Source organism: Petromyzon marinus, chromosome 68, assembly GCF_048934315.1.
Source record: "Petromyzon marinus isolate PM22_M1 ecotype Great Lakes invasive population chromosome 68, UKy_Petmar_22M1.pri1.0, whole genome shotgun sequence".
Classification (NCBI taxonomy): domain Eukaryota; kingdom Metazoa; phylum Chordata; class Hyperoartia; order Petromyzontiformes; family Petromyzontidae; genus Petromyzon; species Petromyzon marinus.
In genome coordinates this window covers 5,250,634-5,265,941 of record NC_133734.1, presented here as the reverse complement: position 1 = coordinate 5,265,941, position 15,308 = coordinate 5,250,634, and the positions used below count along the sequence as shown (strand labels likewise).

The 15,308-nt window shown below is 46.0% G+C and overlaps 1 protein-coding gene across 2 annotated transcripts in view; it reads left to right on the top strand.

The window, feature by feature from the left end:
• The first annotated feature begins 3,027 nt into the window (after positions 1-3,027).
• LOC116956871 (uncharacterized) overlaps positions 3,028-15,308 on the top strand; it is a 36,694-nt gene continuing 24,413 nt past the window's right edge. The window contains exons 1-2 of one of the 2 annotated variants that reach the window (XM_076054834.1): positions 3,028-3,398; positions 14,100-14,144. In XM_076054834.1, the coding sequence (XP_075910949.1) occupies positions 3,351-3,398; positions 14,100-14,144 (93 nt within the window). In that variant the 5' untranslated portion in view covers positions 3,028-3,350. The remainder of the gene's footprint in view (positions 3,399-14,099; positions 14,145-15,308) is intronic. The other variant, XM_032978722.2, reaches the window with a different exon arrangement.

Below are 15,308 nucleotides of genomic sequence, written 5' to 3'. Positions count from 1 at the left end.
TTTTGGCACCACACGTAGCCAAGCGTGGCTATTCGCGAGGTGCGAGCGGATGGACAACAACACTGAACACAACATCGCTAAATAGGTTAATTATTCATCTTCTTTAAATAATTACAAAAACAATACAATAGCCTTTTCTGAAATATGTTTTAAAGAGAATGGAGACACCCCAACTGGAGTTGCCCAAATCCCTGACCGGTGTCACTGTTGTGGTAGAGTTTTACAACAACAAACACAACTCTACAAAGTACGAGTTGAGATTTCAGAATGTTTATCACGGACAGACAAACAGGCAGACGGACAAACACGTCGGCGTGGAGTGGATTCACAACAACAACAAAAAGCAGACGAGATGGGTAACTTCACATGTTATGGCTGCGACAAAGATCCCACGTGTCGTCTTATACAGAGACTGGTAGGGTGGTGTTAGTGAGGAGACACATACACAACGATAGATACATACACAGAGACACAAAGACACATACACAGAGACACAAATACACACAAAGTCACACACAGAGACAAAGACACATACAGACACAAAGACACGTAAAGTTATACACAAACACAAAGACAAATATGCCCCGTGTGGCCTTTAACAGACTTGTAGGGGGCAAGTGCTGTTAGTAGCGAGTCGCAGCACCTATGAAGGCTACCGCCACTGTGGGACACACGAGGGGTTGGGTGACCACTAGGGCTGAACGATTTGTAGAAAATATCTAACTGAGATTTTTTTTGACAGATGTTGCGGTTGCGATTTGATTTGCGATTAAACATTTTTTAAGTCAAGCTTCAGTTAAATTTTGACTGTGTAATAGATTTAAAACGTGTGGTCGAGCATTACCACACCGTACCATCAACATATGAACTGCTCTATATATTTTAATGCAAGGATGAGAACTTAAAAGATATGAATTGCTTCCAACGTGTATTTATTAAAATGTTTTAATTGAATTAGAACAAATATATAAATAGAACAATCAAACATATAATTGTTAAGTTAAATAGATACAATTATAATAAAAAAATATATAATAATTCGAATAAGAAAGTCATAGGACTTTCAAATCGCAAAAAAATCGCAGCCTTTGCAATATGCTAATCGCATTGTTTCAAACGGCAATTTCGATTTGAAATTGATTCATCGTTGAGCCCTAGGGACCACAACCACCACGCCCGGCCACAATTGCCTCCCGAGCGGCGATGTTTACCACACACCACCGTACCAGATACTCAGTTTGAGGCTGGGTCGACCTATGGGGGGAGGAGGCTCACTTGGACCGGGTCAGATAATCGCTGTCACTGGTCGTGGTGGCCGTGAACGGCAATCGAACTCGGGTTTCCGGGTTCGTAGCACAGGGCGTTAACTGCTACTCCACCGCTCCCTCAATTCCACACACATACAGGTACACACAGAGACACAGAGACACACAGACACACAGCCACAGACAACAACAACCGCCATTCGCCACTAAGTGGCAGTGACGTCACCACGGTGCTTGTGCCAGGCTAGGTGCACGCCAAGACCACGTGAAGTGTCAAACGCCCGCTGGCAGGAGGTCACGGGGCAGACCCAGCAGGTGCCATGGATCGACTGACTGAGATGACTGACCGATGCACCACCTGTGCCACCTACTGTGCCAACTTGCTGCGTTTTATCCACCAGGCGCTCCGCTCATTGTTGTGAGCGTTGCTCCTCTTCCCTCTGCTGGAGTTGCTGGAGGGCGACTGCCTCCAACTTCCCAGTAGCTTCCTCAACATTCACCTAGCCTGACACTGCCGATTGGCGTTCTTCACGAGCCTCCTCCACAGAGAACGCTCTTGACACCGCTGGTAACCGGTAACCCGGGACGGGTGACAGTACACAATCTATAAACAATTTGGTTTTAATAGTAGGGTTTTCCCCTTTTTTCTGGCAACAAAACTGAAACCTTTTTAGAAGGATTCATGTCTGCATTAACCACAATACCTGCAGTCAAAATGCAAACAAAAAACATACTATGATAATATATGCATTGTCCTTGAAACTGATTGGTTGATAATTGTTTTCTTACCCTTTTATCTGGCAACAAAACTGACACCTTTTTGACAAGGAGTCATGTTTGCATCCACTACAATACCTGCGGTTGGAATGCAAACAAAAAACACAACTCTGATAATGTATTGGCACTGTCCGTGAAATTGATTGCTCCACACCCGAGCATAGTCTAACATGGTGTTGGACCAGATGACGCCAAAAGGCGTCAGGTGTCAGTTTTGTTCCCAGATAAAAGGGTAAAAAAACAATTATATATTTTGCTAATGGCAAAGGAGGTTTCAATGGCATTATTTGGTTCTTTCGGTAAAGTGACGTAGATATAAAAAAAATCAAATATAATAAATAAAAAACAAAGGCTTGATTGTTTTTTTTTATTATTATATTTATACATTTTCTATCTACGTGAATTAAAGAATATTAATTAATGCAGTCATTAAAGTTTGAAGTCCAAATTTAATCTATAAACTATTTACGCACCTATTCTTATGTTTCGATTTAAAGCTTTCGTGACTGCAAGGATTCGTCTTCTTTGGTTATTTCAGTAAAGTCACGTAGAATGAGAATAAAATAATAAATTGATAAAATAAAATAACACAATAAAACTCTCACGACGTTTCGGCCACAACACAAGCGGCCTTCATCAGGTGAAGGGACGAGACTGTCTGGAGGACAAAGACTCTGGACGCGTGGTGACGTCGATTTTAAAAGTGACGGGGAAAACCGGGACGACCCAAAATTCCACGCGGTCACGGGGAGAGAGATAAACGCAGACTCCGCATTTACAGCAGCAGGCATCGTCATGGTCGGGATGGAACCCACGACCTCCTGCGTACCAGGCGAGGTAGTCAACATCTCGGCACAACAGACCGCACGAGAGGGAGCATCACGAGAGAGGCTCTCCAGGGGGCATTTTTTGGGTCTTCTCTTCCACGCTGCGCCAACGACGTTGTAAGAGGTGGGGGGTAGCCAAAGCCTCACATCAACTTGAAGGGGCGCCTGCCTGGAATGCAACTTGACTGGTTTTATCAACACTGCCGTGAATAGCAAACACCGTGTGCTCTCTTTCTCTCTCTTGTGTGTTTCTGTGACTACGCATCGCCTCGATCACTGCCTACTGTTGTAAAGGTCTCCGACGACGCCGATGACTTAACCACTTCAGGTCGTTCTTTCAACTCTCACTTCAGTCGGCGCCGCTTAAGCGACCTCACGGGGAGTGTTCCAGAGCGGTTTGGCGCGACCGACTGCGAAAAAGCCGCAGCGCAGATGAAGGAAAATCACCGACGGCGGACGGGCGGAAGGACAGGCGTAAAAGATGAATCTTCCGTCGTATTTCATCGCCCTTCAATCGTTCGCGACGCTGGTGAGTGAACTTACGCACGGCGCCTTCGCAAACTGGAGGACTCCTGGTGAGGTCCAGGACTGTTGTTGTTGTTGTCTTGGTGTGGTCTGGGACTGTTGTTGTTGTCTTGGTGTGGTCTGGGACTGTTGTTGTTGTCTTGGTGTGGTCTGGGACTGTTGTTGTTGTCTTGGTGTGCTCTGGGACTGTTGTTGTTGTTGGTGTGGTCTGGGACTGTTGTTGTTGTTGTCTTGGTGTGGTCTGGGACTGTTGTTGTTGTTGTCTTGGTGTGGTCTGGGACTGTTGTTGTTGTCTTGGTGTGGTCTGGGACTGTTGTTGTTGTTGTGGTCTGGGACTGTTGTTGTCTTGGTGTGGTCTCGGACTGTTGTTGTTGTCTTGGTGTTGTTTGGGACTGTTGTTGTTGTTGTGGTCTGGGACTGTTGTTGTTGTCTTGGTGTGGTCTGGGACTGTTGTTGTTGTCTTGGTGTGGTCTAGGACTGTTGTTGTTGTTTTGGTGTGGTCTGGGATTGTTGTTGTCTTGGTGTGGTCTGGGATTGTTGTTGTTGTTGTCTTGGTGTGGTCTGGGATTGTTGTTGTCTTGGTGTTGTCTGGGACTGTTGTTGTCTTGGTGAGGTCTGGGACTGTTGTTGTTGTCTTGGTGTGGTCTGGGACTGTTGTTGTTGTTGTCTTGGTGTGGTCTGGGATTGTTGTTGTTGTTGTTGTTGTTGTCTTGGTGTGGTCTGGGACTGTTGTTGTTGTCTTGGTGTGGTCTGGGACTGTTGTTGTTATTGTCTTGGTGTGGTCTGGGACTGTTGTTGTTGTCTTGGTGTGGTCTGGGACTGTTGTTGTTGTTGTTGTTGTCTTGGTGTGGTCTGGGACTGTTGTTGTTATTGTTGTTGTCTTGGTGTGGTCTGGGACTGTTGTTGTTGTCTTGGCGTGGTCTAGGACTGTTGTTGTTGTCTTGGTGTGGTCTGGGATTGTTGTTGTCTTGGTGTGGTCTGGGATTGTTGTTGTCTTGGTGTTGTCTGGGACTGTTGTTGTTGTCTTGGTGTGGTCTGGGACTGTTGTTGTTGTTGTCTTGGTGTGGTCTGGGATTGTTGTTGTTGTTGTTGTCTTGGTGTGGTCTGGGACTGTTGTTGTTGTCTTGGTGTGGTCTGGGACTGTTGTTGTTATTGTCTTGGTGTGGTCTAGGACTGTTGTTGTTGTTGTTTTGGTGTGGTCTGGGATTGTTGTTGTCTTGGTGTGGTCTGGGATTGTTGTTGTTGTTGTCTTGGTGTGGTCTGGGATTGTTGTTGTCTTGGTGTTGTCTGGGACTGTTGTTGTCTTGGTGAGGTCTGGGACTGTTGTTGTTGTTGTCTTGGTGTGGTCTGGGACTGTTGTTGTTGTTGTCTTGGTGTGGTCTGGGATTGTTGTTGTTGTTGTTGTTGTCTTGGTGTGGTCTGGGACTGTTGTTGTTGTCTTGGTGTGGTCTGGGACTGTTGTTGTTATTGTCTTGGTGTGGTCTGGGACTTTTGTTGTTGTCTTGGTGTGGTCTGGGACTGTTGTTGTTGTTGTTGTTGTTGTTGTCTTGGTGTGGTCTGGGACTGTTGTTGTTATTGTTGTTGTCTTGGTGTGGTCTGGGACTGTTGTTGTTGTCTTGGTGTGGTCTAGGACTGTTGTTGTTGTCTTGGTGTGGTCTGGGACTGTTGTTGTTGTTGTCTTGGTGTGGTCTGGGATTGTTGTTGTTGTTGTTGTCTTGGTGTGGTCTGGGACTGTTGTTGTTATTGTCTTGGTGTGGTCTGGGACTGTTGTTGTCTTGGTGTGGTCTGGGACTGTTGTTGTCTTGGTGTGGTCTGGGACTGTTGTTGTTGTTGTCTTGGTGTGATCTGGGACTGTTGTTGTTGTTGTGGTCTGGGACTGTTGTTGTTGTCTTGGTGTGGTCTCGGACTGTTGTTGTTGTCTTGGTGTTGTTTGGGACTGTTGATGTCTTGGTGTGGTCTGACACTGTTGTTGTTGTCTTGGTGTTGTCTTGGACTGTTGTTGTCTTAGTGTGGTCTAGGACTGTTGTTGTTGTTGTCTTGGTGTGGTCTGGGATTGTTGTTGTTGTTGTTGTTGTTGTTGTCTTGGTGTGGTCTGGGATTGTTGTTGTCTTGGTGTTGTCTGAGACTGTTGTTGTTGTCTTGGTGAGGTCTGGGACTGTTGTTGTTGTTGTCTTGGTGTGGTCTAGGACTGTTGTTGTTGTTGTTGTTGTCTTGGTGTGGTCTGGGACTGTTGTTGTTGTCTTGGTGTGGTCTGGGATTGTTGTTGTTGTTGTTGTTGTTGTTGTCTTGGTGTGGTCTGGGATTGTTGTTGTCTTGGTGTTGTCTGGGACTGTTGTTGTTGTCTTGGTGAGGTCTGGGACTGTTGTTGTTGTCTTGGTGTGGTCTGGGACTGTTGTTGTTGCCTTGGTGTGGTCTAGGACTGTTGTTGTTGTTGTCTTGGAGTGGTCTGGGACTGTTGTTGTTGTTGCCTTGGTGTGGTCTGGGAGTGTTGTTGTTGTCTTGGTGTGGTCTGGGACTGTTGTTGTTGTTGTCTTGGTGTGGTCTGGGACTGTTGTTGTTGTCTTGGTGTGGTCTTGGACTGTTGTTGTTGTTGTCTTGGTGTGGTCTGGGACTGTTGTTCTTGTCTTGGTGTGGTCTGGGACTGTTGTTGTTGTTGTGGTCTGGGACTGTTGTTGTCTTGGTGTGATCTCGGACTGTTGATGTTGTCTTGGTGTTGTTTGGGACTGTTGATGTCTTGGTGTGGTCTGACACTGTTGTTGTTGGCTTGGTGTTGTCTTGGACTGTTGTTGTTGTCTTAGTGTGGTCTAGGACTGTTGTTGTCTTGGTGTGGTCTGGGACTGTTGTTGTTGTTGTCTTGGTGTGGTCTGGGATTGTTGTTGTCTTGGTGTTGTCTGGGACTGTTGTTGTTGTCTTGGTGAGGTCTGGGACTGTTGTTGTTGTTGTTGTCTTGGTGTGGTCTAGGACTGTTGTTGTTGTCTTGGTGTGGTCTGGGACTGTTGTTGTTGTCTTGGTGTGGTCTGGGATTGTTGTTGTTGTTGTTGTCTTGGTGTGGTCTGGGACTGTTGTTGTTGTTGTCTTGGTGTGGTTTGGGACTGTTGTTATTGTTATTGTCTTGGAGTGGTCTGGGACTGTTGTTGTTGTCTTGGTGTGGTCTGGGACTGTTGTTGTTGTTGTTGTCTTGGTGTGGTCTGGGACTGTTGTTGTTATTGTTATTGTCTTGGTGTGGTCTGGGACTGTTGTTGTTGTCTTGGTGTTGTCTTGGACTGTTGTTGTCTTAGTGTGGTCTAGGACTGTTGTTGTTGTCTTGGTGTGGTCTGGGATTGTTGTTGTTGTTGTCTTGGTGTGGTCTGGGACTGTTGTTGTTGTCTTGGTGTGGTCTTGGACTGTTGTTGTTGTTGGCTTGGTGTGGTCTGGGACTGTTGTTCTTGTCTTGGTGTGGTCTGGGACTGTTGTTGTTGTTGTGGTCTGGGACTGTTGTTGTCTTGGTGTGATCTCGGACTGTTGATGTTGTCTTGGTGTTGTTTGGGACTGTTGATGTCTTGGTGTGGTCTGACACTGTTGTTGTTGTCTTGGTGTTGTCTTGGACTGTTGTTGTTGTCTTGGTGTGGTCTAGGACTGTTGTTGTTGTCTTGGTGTGGTCTGGGACTGTTGTTGTTGTTGTCTTGGTGTGGTCTGGGATTGTTGTTGTCTTGGTGTTGTCTGGGACTGTTGTTGTTGTCTTGGTGAGGTCTGGGACTGTTGTTGTTGTTGTCTTGGTGTGGTCTAGGACTGTTGTTGTTGTCTTGGTGTGGTCTGGGACTGTTGTTGTTGTCTTGGTGTGGTCTGGGATTGTTGTTGTTGTTGTCTTGGTGTGGTCTGGGACTGTTGTTGTTGTTGTCTTGGTGTGGTTTGGGACTGTTGTTGTTGTTATTGTCTTGGAGTGGTCTGGGACTGTTGTTGTTGTCTTGGTGTGGTCTGGAACTGTTGTTGTTGTTGTCTTGGTGTGGTCTGGGACTGTTGTTGTTATTGTTATTGTCTTGGTGTGGTCTGGGACTGTTGTTGTTGTCTTGGTGTTGTCTTGGACTGTTGTTGTCTTAGTGTGGTCTAGGACTGTTGTTGTTGTCTTGGTGTGGTCTGGGATTGTTGTTGTTGTCTTGGTGTGGTCTGGGATTGTTGTTGTCTTCGTGTTGTCTGGGACTGTTGTTGTTGTCTTGGTGAGGTCTGAGACTGTTGTTGTTGTCTTGGTGTGGTCTAGGACTGTTGTTGTTGTTGTTGTCTTGGTGTGGTCTGGGACTGTTGTTGTTGTTGTCTTGGTGTGGTCTGGGATTGTTGTTGTGGTTGTTGTCTTGGTGTGGTCTGGGACTGTTGTTGTTGTCTTGGTGTGGTCTGGGACTGTTGTTGTTGTTGTCTTGGTGTGGTCTGGGACTGTTGTTGTTATTGTCTTGGTGTGGTCTGGGACTGTTGTTGTTGTCTTGGTGTGGTCTGGGACTGTTTTTGTCTTGGTGTGGTCTGGGACTGTTGTTGTTGTCTTGGTATGGTCTGGGACTGTTGTTGTTGTTGTGGTCTGGGACTGTTGTTGTCTTGGTGTGGTCTCGGACTGTTGTTGTTGTCTTGGTGTTGTTTGGGACTGTTGATGTTGTTGTCTTGGTGTGGTCTGACACGGTTGTTGTTGTTGTCTTGGTGTTGTCTTGGACTGTTGTTGTTGTTGTTGTTGTCTTAGTGTGGTCTAGGACTGTTGTTGTTGTTGTCTTGGTGTGGTCTGGGATTGTTGTTGTTGTTGTCTTGGTGTGGTCTGGGATTGTTGTTGTCTTGGTGTTGTCTGGGACTGTTGTTGTTGTCTTGGTGAGGTCTGGGACTGTTGTTGTTGTTGTTGTTGTCTTGGTGTGGTCTAGTACTGTTGTTGTTGTTGTCTTGGTGTGGTCTGGGACTGTTGTTGTTGTTGTCTTGGTGTGGTCTGGGATTGTTGTTGTTGTTGTTGTCTTGGTGTGGTCTGGGACTGTTGTTGTTATTGTTGTTGTCTTGGTGTGGTCTGGGACTGTTGTTGTTGTCTTGGTGTGGTCTCGGACTGTTGTTGTTGTCTTGGTGTTGTTTGGGACTGTTGATGTCTTGGTGTGGTTTGACACTGTTGTTGTTGTCTTGGTGTTGTCTTGGACTGTTGTTGTCTTAGTGTGGTCTAGGACTGTTGTTGTTGTTGTTGTCTTGGTGTGGTCTGGGATTGTTGTTGTTGTTGTCTTGGTGTGGTCTGGGATTGTTGTTGTCTTGGTGTTGTCTGAGACTGTTGTTGTCTTGGTGAGGTCTGGGACTGTTGTTGTTGTTGTCTTGGTGTGGTCTAGGACTGTTGTTGTTGTTGTCTTGGTGTGGTCTGGGACTGTTGTTGTTGTTGTCTTGGTGTGGTCTGGGATTGTTGTTGTTGTTGTTGTTGTCTTGGTGTGGTCTGGGATTGTTGTTGTCTTGGTGTTGTCTGGGACTGTTGTTGTTGTCTTGGTGAGGTCTGGGACTGTTGTTGTTGTCTTGGTGTGGTCTAGGACTGTTGTTGTCTTGGTGTGGTCTGGGACTGTTGTTGTTGTTGCCTTGGTGTGGTCTAGGACTGTTGTTGTTGTCTTGGTGTGGTCTGGGACTGTTATTGTTGTTGTCTTGGTGTGGTCTGGGACTGTTGTTGTTATTGTCTTGGTGTGGTCTGGGACTGTTGTTGTTGTCTTGGTGTGGTCTGGGACTGTTGTTGTTGTCTTGGTATGGTCTGGGACTGTTGTTGTTGTTGTGGTCTGGGACTGTTGTTGTCTTGGTGTGGTCTCGGACTGTTGTTGTTGTCTTGGTGTTGTTTGGGACTGTTGATGTTGTTGTCTTGGTGTGGTCTGACACTGTTGTTGTTGTTGTCTTGGTGTTGTCTTGGACTGTTGTTGTTGTTGTTGTTGTCTTAGTGTGGTCTAGGACTGTTGTTGTTGTTGTTGTTGTCTTGGTGTGGTCTGGGATTGTTGTTGTTGTTGTTGTCTTGGTGTGGTCTGGGATTGTTGTTGTCTTGGTGTTGTCTGGGACTGTTGTTGTTGTCTTGGTGAGGTCTGGGACTGTTGTTGTTGTTGTTGTCTTGGTGTGGTCTAGGACTGTTGTTGTTGTTGTCTTGGTGTGGTCTGGGACTGTTGTTGTTGTTGTTGTTGTCTTGGTGTGGTCTGGGATTGTTGTTGTTGTTGTTGTTGTCTTGGTGTGGTCTGGGACTGTTGTTGTTATTGTTGTTGTCTTGGTGTGGTCTGGGACTGTTGTTGTTGTCTTGGTGTGGTCTCGGACTGTTGTTGTTGTCTTGGTGTTGTTTGGGACTGTTGATGTCTTGGTGTGGTTTGACACTGTTGTTGTTGTCTTGGTGTTGTCTTGGACTGTTGTTGTCTTAGTGTGGTCTAGGACTGTTGTTGTTGTTGTCTTGGTGTGGTCTGGGATTGTTGTTGTTGTTGTTGTCTTGGTGTGGTCTGGGATTGTTGTTGTCTTGGTGTTGTCTGAGACTGTTGTTGTTGTCTTGGTGAGGTCTGGGACTGTTGTTGTTGTTGTTGTCTTGGTGTGGTCTAGGACTGTTGTTGTTGTTGTCTTGGGGTGGTCTGGGACTGTTGTTGTTGTTGTCTTGGTGTGGTCTGGGATTGTTGTTGTTGTTGTTGTCTTGGTGTGGTCTGGGATTGTTGTTGTCTTGGTGTTGTCTGGGACTGTTGTTGTTGTCTTGGTGAGGTCTGGGACTGTTGTTGTTGTCTTGGTGTGGTCTAGGACTGTTGTTGTCTTGGTGTGGTCTGGGACTGTTGTTGTTGTTGCCTTGGTGTGGTCTAGGACTGTTGTTGTTGTCTTGGTGTGGTCTGGGACTGTTATTGTTGTTGCCTTGGTGTGGTCTGGGACTGTTGTTGTTGTTGTTGCCTTGGTGTGGTCTAGGACTGTTGTTGTTGTCTTGGTGTTGTTTGGGACTGTTGATGTCTTGGTGTGGTCTGACACTGTTGTTGTTGTCTTGGTGTTGTCTTGGACTGTTGTTGTCTTAGTGTGGTCTAGGACTGTTGTTGTTGTCTTGGTGTGGTCTGGGATTGTTGTTGTTGTTGTCTTGGTGTGGTCTGGGATTGTTGTTGTCTTGGTGTTGTCTGGGACTGTTGTTGTTGTCTTGGTGAGGTCTGGGACTGTTGTTGTTGTTGTCTTGGTGTGGTCTGGGATTGTTGTTGTTGTTGTTGTTGTTGTCTTGGTGTTGTCTGGGATTGTTGTTGTCTTGGTGTTGTCTGGGACTGTTGTTGTTGTCTTGGTGAGGTCTGGGACTGTTGTTGTTGTTGTCTTGGTGTGGTCTGGGACTGTTGTTGTTGTTGTCTTGGTGTGGTCTGGGATTGTTGTTGTTGTTGTCTTGGTGTGGTCTGGGACTGTTGTTGTTGTTGTCTTGGTGTGGTCTGGGACTGTTGTTGTTATTGTTGTTGTCTTGGTGTGGTCTGGGACTGTTGTTGTTATTGTCTTGGTGTGGTCTGGGACTGTTGTTGTTGTCTTGGTGTGGTCTGGGACTGTTGTTGTTGTCTTGGTGTGGTCTGGGACTGTTGTTGTTATTGTTGTTGTCTTGGTGTGGTCTGGGACTGTTATTGTTGTTGTCTTGGTGTGGTCTCGGACTGTTGTTGTTGTCTTGGTGTTGTTTGGGACTGTTGATGTCTTGGTGTGGTCTGACACTGTTGTTGTTGTCTTGGTGTTGTCTTGGACTGTTGTTGTCTTAGTGTGGTCTAGGACTGTTGTTGTTGTTGTCTTGGTGTGGTCTGGGATTGTTGTTGTTGTTGTTGTTGTCTTGGTGTGGTCTGGGATTGTTGTTGTCTTGGTGTTGTCTGGGACTGTTGTTGTTGTCTTGGTGAGGTCTGGGACTGTTGTTGTTGTTGTCTTGGTGTGGTCCAGGACTGTTGTTGTTGTTGTTGTCTTGGTGTGGTCTGGGACTGTTGTTGTTGTTGCCTTGGTGTGGTCTAGGTCTGTTGTTGTTGTCTTGGTGTGGTCTGGGACTGTTATTGTTGTTGCCTTGGTGTGGTCTTGGACTGTTGTTGTTGTTGCCTTGGCGTGGTCTAGGACTGTTGTTGTTGTTGTTGTCTTGGTGTGGTTTGGGACTGTTGTTGTTGTTGCCTTGGTGTGGTCTGGGACTGTTGTTGTTGTCTTGGTGTGGTCTGGGACTGTTGTTGTGTTGCCTTGCCCCAAGCTTGAAATTAGAGTTGATGAAACGCCACGAATTTATGCACATGAAACTCCCGTTTCTTCACGTGAATTTTCCCCAGATGTCTATGTCAAATAACGACTTATTTAGGGCTATGTTTTTTAAGTTTTCTGCCACGGCAAAGTTTTCGAAGATTAAAACTCACCAATTGAATGATCGGATAAATCGCTCACATTGACGTACTGTACTACCGAGGACGATTTAATATATTATCACTGTGCGTGCTCCGTGATTATATCTATTTCCTGGCACCCGCCTAGCAGAAGATTCAGCCCACTAAGTGGATGATAGCAGAGCCACAGCTAATCAACATCAATCAAACTCAGCCCCACTAAGTGGATGATAGCAGAGCCACAGCCAATCAGCATCAACCAAACTCAGCCCCACTAAGTGGATGATAGCAGAGCCACAACCAATCAACATCAATCAAACTCAGCCACACTAATTGGATGATAGCAGAGCCACAGCCAATCAACATCAACCAAACTCAGCCCCCCTGTGTATAAAGATATTGCAACTTCTGTATTTCAGATGCGATCACGTGGATTTCACATTAACCGGAGCAACACATTTGTTCGGGATGAAGCAGTTTGTGACCTGTAAATAAAAATGTTCAAGATATAGAAGTGTTAACTTATTCGATTAAACATTTGGGCTGAACGTAAAAATCCACGAGTTAATAATTTACGTCAAAATCGCGCGTAATCCTGAACGCCGATAACCGAGAGTCTCCTGTGCTCATGTAATTTGTACTTGAATACTACTTTGTGTGTGTATTGTGTGTGTGGGTTGTGTGTGAGTGTAGTGTGAGTATTGTGAATGTTGTTGTAACTTGCTGAGCCCCGTGCCACACTGCTGGACATCTGTGACAAAGCGTGTGTGTGTTGTGTGTGTGTAGTGTGTGTAGTGTGTGTGTGTAGTGTGTGTAGTGTGTGTATTGTGTGTTGTGTGTGAGTGTTGTGTGTAGTGTGTGTGAGTGTAGTGTGAGTATTGTGAGTGTTGTTGTAACTTGCTGAGCCCCATGCCACACTGCTGGACTTCTGTGACAAAGCGCTTCAAGCTCATCGCATTCCTCCCTACCTCGATAGGGAAATCGCTTTTTGCTGCACTTGCCTATAAGCTCCACCACCTGCTTGTTCCCCAAACTGCACAGTAACAAAGTGATTGATGTACGTGGTTGATCTAAAGGCCACGGTCGTACCTTTGCCACTCGCTTAAGATGGGCCCTATCTGTAAAATAAAAACAAGTTTTCGTTTAGTCTATCGGCCTCTATATGCCTCTACAGGTATCTCTCTGTGGGCCTAAATGTATATCTTTGAGTTTCTATGTATCTCTATGGGTCTCTATGTATCACTGTCGGTATGATATGTTAACTACCTCGCCCAGTATACAGGAGGTCGTGGGTTCGATCCCGGCCCTGTCACCTGCTGTATATTTTGAGTCTGTGTCTCTCTCTCCCTGTGGTCGTGTGAAAATGTTTCTAGGTCCTCCTGTTTCCCCCTCCACCTTTAGAGTTAACGTCACAAGGCGTTTAAAGTATTTGGCTGATGCTGTTAATTTAAACGTGGTGATGATGATCATGACGATATCAGCCACTTGGTTGAGCTGCTATCATTGGGTGCAGTCGCCAGGGGTCGCTTCTGAACAAACTTTGCAGCTCAGTGGTGGGACCTTACATCTGGTTAAACAAATCAATATTCAGTTTACACCATTGGAAACCTCATTTGGCAGTAACACAATATGATAATTGGTTTTTAACCCTTTTATCTGGCCTTTTGGCGTCTTCTGGTCCAACACCATGTGAGACGAGGCTCTAATTAAAGCTGTCTCGAGTGTGGACCAATCAATTTCAAGGACAGTGCCAATACATTATCAGAGTTGTTGTTTTTTGTTTGCGTTGGGACCGCAGGTATTGTGGTCAATGTAAACATGACTCCTTGCAAAGAAGGTGTCAGTTTTGTTGCCAGATAAAAGGGTAAAAAAACAATTATCATATTTTGTTACTGGAAAATGAGGTTTCCAATGGTGTAAATGCTTGCCCCGAGCTCTCATACTCTGATGGTGCATTGTCTTTGAGTTGTGCGCCTTTTGGCGTCTTCTGGTCCAACACCATGTGAGACGAGGCTCTAAAGAAAGCTGTCTCGGGTGTGGACCAATCAATTTCAAAGACAGTGCATACATTATCAGAGTTGTTGTTTTTTGTTTTCGTTCCGACCACAGGTATTGTGGTCAATGTAAACATGACTCCTTGTACAAAAAAAAGGTGTCAGTTTTGTTGCCAGATAAAAGGGTAAAAACACAATTATCATTTTCAGTTTAGTTTATGAGTCTCTAAGTATCTCTATGTGTATCTATGAATCTCTCCACAGATTCACCACTTCCTCATTTACCGTTGTGAATTATTGTCCTCATCTTTTATCTTTGGAATTTGAAATGGACGCAGTTTTAGTTTAAATAGCATATTAAATTAAGTATTTTGAGAACGTATTGACGGACGCGTGCTCAGTGTTTTTTTTCTCAACGTTTCCTGTTGTCTGCAGATACTTCTCTCTGAAAGTGCGACGATCAGCAACGGGCTACAAGAGGTAAGGCACAAACAAAAATGTGTGGCCACCAGGAATATTGTAGGGCTCATCAATTGCACCCCAGCATCTCGAAGCCATGGGTTGGTTGACTGAGATGACCGGTAGATGCACCACCAGCTGAGCCAACTCGCAGCAATTAACCGCCCGGCGCTCCATTCGTTGTTGTGAGCGTCGCTCCTATGCCCTGTTATAGCGCACACTTAAACACACGCACACACACATATACTGCCTTAAAAAGCAAAGATTCCCCTATTTGAGGCTGAGTCGACCTAGGGGTGGCCCAGGACCAGTCAGATAATCGCTGACTATGGTCTTGGCTGTGTGCCGGAATCGAACTTTGGTTGCCAGATTGGTAACACGCGGCACACAAAGGCAAAGAACCCCGTGTAGCATTAACAAACCGCAGGGGCTGTTTAGCGAGTAGCAGCACACAAAGGCAGGGGTTGGGGGTGGCCAGCACCACGCATCCCCGGCGGCCTTTGGGCCGACCTTGGGGAACCCCTCAGCCCCCGGGATGCAGATCCTCATCCTGTAACTCGACGGCAGAACAAATAAGGTGAAGTTGAGAGTGTGGATTGTGGCTCGGAGGTCTGCGGATTGTCACCACCCAAAGCGGCCACTGTTGGCGGATGAATTGACAGTGGGTGAGGACGCTGAGCATTGGGGCTTCCTGGTGGTGACTAGGGAGATCGTCGGTTCGATCCTGACCCTGATGACTCCTGCTGCTGCATATTTGGAATCTTAGTCTTTCTCTCATCATAATCAAGGTGGCTAGGAGATGTTAACTACCTCGCCGGGTATGGACGATGTTGTGGGTTCGATCCCAGACCCTGACGCCTGCTGCTCTATATTTTGAATCCGCGTCTCTCTCCCCGTGGTCGCATCGATTTTTGTACAGGGTCCTCCAGTTTATCCCTCCCATATTTAGAATCAACATCACCACGCGTTCAGGGTATTTGTTTGCTGCTATAAATTCCGAAGTGATGATGAAATCAGCCACTTCGTAGAGCTGCGATAATTTGTGATGGCCAGAGTCGCTTCTTAAAAAGAGCTTCACAGTTCAGTGGGGCCTTACACCGGGTACTTAAAATAGTTTAATTTATGGGTCTCTATGGATCTCTGTGCGTGTCTGTAGACCTCTATCTGTCTCTCTGGGTATCTATG